The 7,525-nt window shown below is 50.5% G+C and overlaps 3 protein-coding genes across 3 annotated transcripts; 2 read left to right on the forward strand and 1 right to left on the reverse strand.

Annotated features, from left to right (window-relative positions):
* Positions 1-10: 10 nt before the first annotated feature.
* Positions 11-902, forward strand: VTN00DRAFT_3206 (uncharacterized protein; the record flags this gene model as incomplete). Its single annotated transcript, XM_069429498.1, has 4 exons — positions 11-345; positions 403-570; positions 631-668; positions 763-902. The coding sequence occupies 4 exons, from the start codon at positions 11-13 to the stop codon at positions 900-902; spliced, it is 681 nt and encodes a 226-aa protein (XP_069282944.1).
* Positions 903-2,233: 1,331 nt separating this feature from the next.
* VTN00DRAFT_3207 (uncharacterized protein) lies at positions 2,234-4,069 on the reverse strand (the record flags this gene model as incomplete). Its single annotated transcript, XM_069429499.1, has 3 exons — positions 2,234-3,279; positions 3,334-3,809; positions 3,879-4,069. 3 exons carry the CDS (start codon positions 4,067-4,069, stop codon positions 2,234-2,236), a joined length of 1,713 nt encoding a protein of 570 aa, XP_069282945.1.
* A 684-nt stretch (positions 4,070-4,753) lies between these two features.
* Positions 4,754-6,938, forward strand: VTN00DRAFT_3208 (uncharacterized protein; the record flags this gene model as incomplete). Its single annotated transcript, XM_069429500.1, has 2 exons — positions 4,754-4,861; positions 4,953-6,938. 2 exons carry the CDS (start codon positions 4,754-4,756, stop codon positions 6,936-6,938), a joined length of 2,094 nt encoding a protein of 697 aa, XP_069282946.1.
* Positions 6,939-7,525: the final 587 nt, after the last annotated feature.

The raw sequence follows: 7,525 nt of genomic DNA on the forward strand, positions 1-7,525 counted from the left end.
AGTCATCGCTATGATGTTCAGCCTGAACAATTTCAGCACCATTGCTAACACTCCGACCCGTGCACCGATCCTGGAACTGTTCTACCAAGCATTGGGGAATAAGGTTGGAGCCATTGTTCTCGAATCCCTGGTGATCGCGACCGGGGTGGGGTGTGAGATTGCGTGTCATACCTGGCAGTCGAGGCTTTGCTGGACGTTCGCCAGGGACCGAGGTCTTCCTTTTCAAAGATACTTGGCTAAGGTTGACAAGAAGCTTGATATTCCGTTTAGAGCGCATGTTACTAGCTGTGTCATTGTCGCAATTCTCGGGTGCCTTTACATGGCTTCATATACGGCGTTTAACAGGTATCCCTTCTTTTCTGTCATGCGCCGTGGAGAGACCAACTAACTGATCATTGATAGTGTAATAACGGGCTGCATCGTCCTCCCATATGTATCATACGCAATTCCCGTTATCTGTCTTCTCATCAAGGGCCGCAGCAATATCCAGCACGGCCCGTTCTGGCTAGGCCCGTTTGGACACATCGCCAATTACGTTCTCCTTTGCTGGACGTTATTTACCCTCGTCATGTGTGTCAACATCCCTGTTGGCTATGGACTGTACCCGACTGACCGCTTTTTAATTAATAGGTATTCCTTCCCCACCTACATGCCTGTGCAAGCTGGAAGTAAGTCTCATACACCCTTTCCGTCTCCTTGATTTCTGCGGTGTTCAATATCTAGATGTATGCAAAGAAGGAATTCTAATCTTTGTTTTTATAGGCATGAACTACATCTGCGTCGTATACGGTGTTCTCGCGTGCATAATCGCCACCGACTGGTGGGCTCGTGGATGGAGAAAGTTTAAAGGTCCCAGAGACCACCACCACATGACAGCGGACGCTGTTTCCAGTGACCAGTGAATAGATTTCGTGATATAATGCGTACATATTCTTCTCCCGCTAACTTCTTGGCTGTTTTCTAAGCATTCTCCGTTGTCCTACTGTCGCTATTTTCCGTTCTGAATTTATACATAAACTACGAACTGTGTATGATAGATAGCTTCTTCAACACTAACTTGATATCTAGGTGCATGTCCTAGCTCTTCAGCGAAAGGTTAACCGTAATCTTCCCTTCATGATTTGATCAACCGATCAACCTACATCGTACTATTGAACAAGCTTCGTCCGGGCGGACCTAGACAATGCCATGAATTGAACTAGTACACTCGCCGTCGGCTAGGTACTCCAACTCTGACATGGATGCGGGGTGGATAGCGCACAGAGCAGAAATGGCCTGTAGGTGGAGGTGGAAGGCGGACTCAACGTTGCGATAAGTACCCCGTACGAGCCTAGGCTCCTGCTAAGTTCGTTTTTTGTCTCATATCGGTGAAGCATGCGTATCTGCGAAACTATTATCTATACCAATCCGATGAACCAACCACAACTCATATCAAGCACTGAAATCGCAGCTTATCATGTCATATCATCACAGTGAGCTAGAAGAAAAGTACTGTACCTAACCTGGGCAAATTGCCAAATTAGCCGAGATAGTCCTGGGGAACAATTACCTTCTATCCTGACTTCCAGACTGGGTAGCAGTCACGCTGGCCAATCGGTCCGATTCCATACCTAATTTACCTCCGGAATGACTGTCCGAGATACTGCACAGGATGCAGTTTCAAGCAAGCAAGCCACCCACTAGTACTCTACGCATAGTACGCAGTAGGTCATTTCTCACTCCCCCTCCTCGTGCTGTGGGTGAGTGGGCACTAGGCGCGAGGATCCGATCACTATCAACGCCGACAACCAGCTTGGAACAAGATGCAGAAATTAGAGCTATACTCAACTCAACGGCCGCGCTAAACCGTAAACCGCCCAAAACTACGACTTCGAGTCTGCCGGTGGGCAGCTGCCAGATTTCATGACGGTGACCACCTTCACGCGGTTCCATTCTCTTACTTGTGTCTGTAGACGCCTATCTAGTCTATTATATCGTTATCTTATTGTATCGAATTGATTGGGCTGTCTGTTGGGATGTAGTAACCACTGGACAACGAGGCCCCGGGTTCTGTTGGGAGAAGGTGTGAGAGCGTGGTATATACTTGATTTTCTTTTGCTAGTACTTCGTTGAGACGTATTTCCTTGCTTCATGTAGATGGATACATATAGATATACACTTAGTTATTACTATGGTCTAGCAGGTACGTACGTCATAACTTTGAAACAGTTCGATTTACTACATACTCGACAATCTATTCCCAAGCCACCTTTCTGAGGTTCGCCTTGATGCCATACTCAGCCAAGTCCTTCACTTCCAGCGCAGCCGGCTTAGCAGCAGAATCTGTGAGCTCCTCCCGTCTCATGCAAAGCTCGTCGCAAAGGTCATGGAAGTCATTAGTGAGCCCCTGCCGTTCTATCGTCTCCCAAATAGCGTACCCACGTGCCGCATCCTCTTCGACGCTCTTCATCACGCATCTGTCGTTTTCGAAGATCATGAATTTCCCGCCACGGTCGAACCGCTCCCACGGCTCTTGCCCGTTCGCGAAACGCAGCCAGTATTCCGCCATCTGGGCCGACACGCGCTGCTGACATGGGGGCAGGTGATCGCGGAGCAGACTCCAGACGTAGACATTGTCGAGCGAGTGATGCGCCAGGCCACCCCATTCGTTGTCGAACGGCGACGGGACGTCGAAATGGTAAGCGTAAATCTGGGGGTTGGCACGCACGGCGGACCAGTTGACGGCAGTGTAGAGGCCGTCAGTGGTAAACTTTTCGATCTTGTAGAACGTTTCGGTGCGGTCCATGTCCGGCGTGATTTTGTAGAGGTCGATGAACTTTTGCGCCTTGGTGTCGTCTTTGAGGAAGGACTTGATGCGGGCGATGAAGGCGGCTGCATCGAGGCCACGGAACCCTTTGTTCCAGATCACGCACTCGTTGGCGACGTCGCCTATTAAAATGCGCTGGCACCACGACGGCGCCTTGAATTTGGAGTAGTCCGAATGCTTGGGCATGGGCCCGCCGATCAAGTAGTGGTCGTCGCACAGACTGAAGGTGATGACGGGTGTGATACATACGGGAATCATTGCTACCGTCAACTTCTCTTCCTCGATATCGACCAGTCTCCGGAGGCGTTCCCGTGGTGGAAGGTCCTTGGGGATCTCAAGCACGTCAAGCAGTTTGTCATATATGGCCTGGTACTGCTCGGCAGACATGACTCCACAGAGCGGGAGGAGCCCGGACTGGATGATGGCTGACGAGAAGAGCTTCTCCTCCCGCAATAAATGGACATTAGTCGATACTTCTGCCGTCAGCACATCTCCGAGCATGCAACTGTGCGTTGACCATCACTTACCGCCCCCTGCACTTTGGCCAAACAATGTAACCCGCTCCGGATCACCTCCAAAGGCCGAAATATGCTTTTGGACCCATCGCAAAGCCTCGATCTGATCCCAGAGACCGTAGTTCCCAACACCATCTTCACCAAACTCGTGGTTGTAGCTTTGAATTTCCTTGCTGGCAAGGAATCCATATACACCCAAACGAAAGTTTATTGCGATGATAATAGTAGGAACACCAAGCCGCTGCGAAACCTCCGCCAGGGCGCGACCGTCGTAGATTGCAGCGCCTCCGGCGGCATAGACGAATGCGCCACCGTGTAGAAAGACCATAACCGGGTACTGTGGCTTACCAGCAGAGACAGAGGGCGGCGTTGGGACGGAGATATTCAAATTCAAGCAGTCTGTGGAGGACATTGGCGGGTTGTCAACCCATGGTCTTGGAGGGCTAGGGATCGGGTAGAAGTCTCGCGGAGGTTGGGCGCAGAAGGGTCTGTATAGAACTGCAAGTTAGCCGGAGCTCGCATTTTTGTATAATGAATTATTCATCTTGCGTGCGCACCCAAGTTTGGTGCCATCCCATTTCTTTTCTGGCCAGGGCACGGGAGCCGGTTGAGGACGGCGGAATCGTCCTGGAACAACAGCGTAGGGAACCCCAAGGTACTGGCATGTTGACTGATCAAAACACAGACCGGTGATGGTCCCGAGATCCGGGACGTCAAGGTCGACTTTTACCCACTCCTTTGGTGCCATTGTGTTGAGGGTTAAGAACAAATCACAATGTTTCTGACTTCTCAAGGTAACCGAGTTAACTACTTTGCGACAATAAGGAATTCGCGCCTCGGGAGGTATCTTCAGGCTGCAGGGGTTCGCCTATATATAGAGGTCATAAAACGATGGCTATGATATCCCCACTGTTTGCTAGACATCGTTGTGCCATGATACAGTATCAAGCACCCGGTCTGTCATCCCGAGGTGTTATCTTCACGGCGGGGTCGAGCTCTAGATCGTAGTTTGTTTCCCGATCTGGAAATGCGCGTCACATCCATCGTGCTCAAAATCCTCTGCCCGAGAGGCACGACGAGTGGAAGCAGACCTGACATCTGAATCAATAGGTAGAGGCCCCTCCAGCTGGCAATATCGTATCAAATTTTCGGTTTTATTGTCTCGCAAGAACCAGGTATCTGACTATTCGATCGGCTACCTGCAACGTCAACGTCTTGAAAGCGGAGAAGTCCGGGGTCAGCGACGCGATGCTAGCGATCTCCTCTTATTGGGCAACGCTTATCGGTGATTGCTATCAGATTTGGGGCCTCACCAGCACGCACCCTTGCTACTCTCTGCGACGCTCCCAAGACACCTCTGCATGTTCACTGTCTGTATCGTAACGACTATATGGATGTCCGTGGCTTCCAGCAAATGTAGAAGCCCAAGACAATGCCTTCAGCCAAGGTTTCAAGCGGCAGCAAGCCTCATGCAGGTGCCAGGACCCGCAATCACTATGGCCTCTCCCGCACCGGCTGCGCGAGGTGCAAGAACCAGAGAGTGAGTCGAGATGTTGTTTTATGCACCTCATCGCACATACCAATACAATTACTTATTCGATTTCCAAGTCCAAGCTGATTCATAGCCGCAGTTGAAATGCGATGAACAGAAGCCCGAATGCGGCCGTTGCGTCCGAGTAGGTGCCGAATGTCCGGGCTATGTTCAGCGATTGAAATGGTCTACCAAGTATGAAATATTTCGGCCCGAGCAGGAGCGTCGACGAGTGGAAAATGAAACTACATCTCTATCGGAACAGAGTCGACACTATATGCGACCATCTGAGCTTCAGTCACCGTTCAAAGACCAGTTCGGATTGGAGCGCCCCGCCTTTCAGATGGAGAATCCTGTAGATATCGAACAGCTGCTGCAGATGGTCGACGATGTGAATGAAACTCAACTCTATCCCTCTGTTCCGGAACTCGCAGGGGGCCATTTGGTTCCTACACTCGAAGAATCTCAGCCAGGAGACAGCCAATTGAGCTCTGTGCTCCGAGATGCAGACCATTCTGCGCCTCTGCAGGCAGAGGATGTTTATCCCGTCGTTTCTCTTGAGTCGGATTGCCATTCGAGCTATGTCGAGCCGCAACAATCGTCCACAGTCTCGGGAGTAGCTGTCCCAGAATCGGAACAGAATGCGAAGGAAGTAAACCGCTTGATGAGTCCAAAAGCATTGCGTCACCAACGTCACCGTTCTGTAGCCCTGCCTCTGAAAACGTTGAACGACCCTTCGTCTGTTCTGGTTGAATTCTACTTCAAAGAAACCGCTCAGGTTTTCTCATGCTACGACAGTCAAATGAACCCTTTCCGCACAACCGTGTCCCATTTATGGGGCTCGTCTGCAATCATATACTGCACATTACAAAGCATGGCTGCTGCTTGCTTGGTAGACAGCTTTCCTCAGTTCGGCCCCATTGGACGACGACTGCGAAAAGAAGCAATTGAGTTGCTGGAGGAAGAAACTCAATGTGATGAGACGTCATTACTAGCACTTCTGATGCTAGGAGGCACTGCAAGTTGGCACGATCCCAGAGACCTCGGATTGTCGTTCTTTAATAGGGTTCGTAGTCGGCTGGCCTCGATGCCAATGTTAAGGCTTTCCGAAGGGCACGATGACAATTTCCACTTCTTCCACGAATCTCTAATTTACTGGGAGATGCTGCTGGCGTATGTAGTGGATAACAGCGAGCTCGATCCCTCTGGAGGACCGCTCATGTCCGTTGAGTATTTTCCATCTTGGAAGGTTCCTCACCCTTGGACCGGCATCGCAAGGGACACGCAATACACAGTGCAGGAGATTGGCCGTCTTATCCGTCGCCAACGAAAGTCTTCATGCTCGCGCCGCTTCGTCTCCGAAGAGCACATCAGGGAGCTACAGGACACCATTGCAACCGCAGGTAAACTCGAGGAGCGCCTTCTCGCGCTGAGGCACCCAGTCGAGCAGGATGTGATAAACACCGAGGACCGTGAAACTCCTACCTGGCATCTCCTCACGCTGGCTGAGGTCTACCGGTCTACCGGCCTAGTTCAACTATACCATGTGTTTCCTGATCTGCTACGCCGCCGTCTGGTGCGCGAATTCCGCATTGTCGACCGTGCTAGCTCAAGTTCAGAGAACATCTCACCTTACATCTGCAAATGCTGGCTGACTTCATTCGCGTTAAAGACCCTGAGCCTTCTTAAATCGATCCCACTAGAATCAGGGACGAGGGACTTTCAGCCTTTCCCGTTGGTCGCGTTGTCCAGCGAACTGAGGATGTTACCTCCTCCCAAGACCGGTGCGCTGCTAGCAACTTCCCCAACTGACGCTTCTGGTATCTTCCCCAGCGGCAGTATGCCAGAAGTCTCGCTGCAATTGGTGGAAGTGGGACGGATGCGTGGGTTCATCCAGAGCCGTCTGCTCTCGTTCCTTCACATCCTTCCACCGAAGCCCATTCATGTTTGTCTGGATATTGTGACCGAAACATGGGCCAGGATGGATGATCAATATCGGATTAACAAGACAACCAAGTATGGAGATGACGACGTCTACTGGATGGACGTGATGATTGAGAACGGATGGGAGACGACCATGGCATGACGTACCTCTTATGTACCCACTAAGCCTGGATATCTGTCGTATTGTTTTTATCGTAATTGAGCTGCTTGATAATCGGCACAGCCTTTAGACTGTTGCGGTAGTATATTAATATACAAACATTTAAGGGACACCTTCTTCAAATATTCTTCCTGATGTTATTCACTGTGCAATAGCCTGTTCCTTCCATCTGTGAAATACAAGACCCCCCCCCGGCTGCAGGCTTACTGGCTCAGGTCGTATGGGGCCATTTATTTCGATGCTAAAACTGTCTTTATGACTGTAGACAGTGCTGAACAGACTTAACGGAGAAGGTCCTCAATCCGTACTACTAGGTACCTGTTAGGATGCCTCCGAGTTAACGTAGTCAACCACCGAGCGGGCCACACCACCGAACGGGCCACCCAACCACTACCAAATATTTCAAATTGCAATTAGACTATCAACACAGCAAATATTGAAGCTATATACACTATACATAAATTTCTTAGCGCCTAGAGCATTGCACCCTAGTATGACCTACTATATTACATGTGCTGCACGTTGGTGGTGCCCGCTTTCGTGGCTGTAGATCTGGCTGCGAAACCACG

This window comes from Thermoascus crustaceus (genome assembly GCF_041956765.1).
Source record: "Thermoascus crustaceus strain CBS 181.67 unplaced genomic scaffold VTN00scaffold_13, whole genome shotgun sequence".
Taxonomy (NCBI): Eukaryota; Fungi; Ascomycota; class Eurotiomycetes; order Eurotiales; family Thermoascaceae; genus Thermoascus; species Thermoascus crustaceus.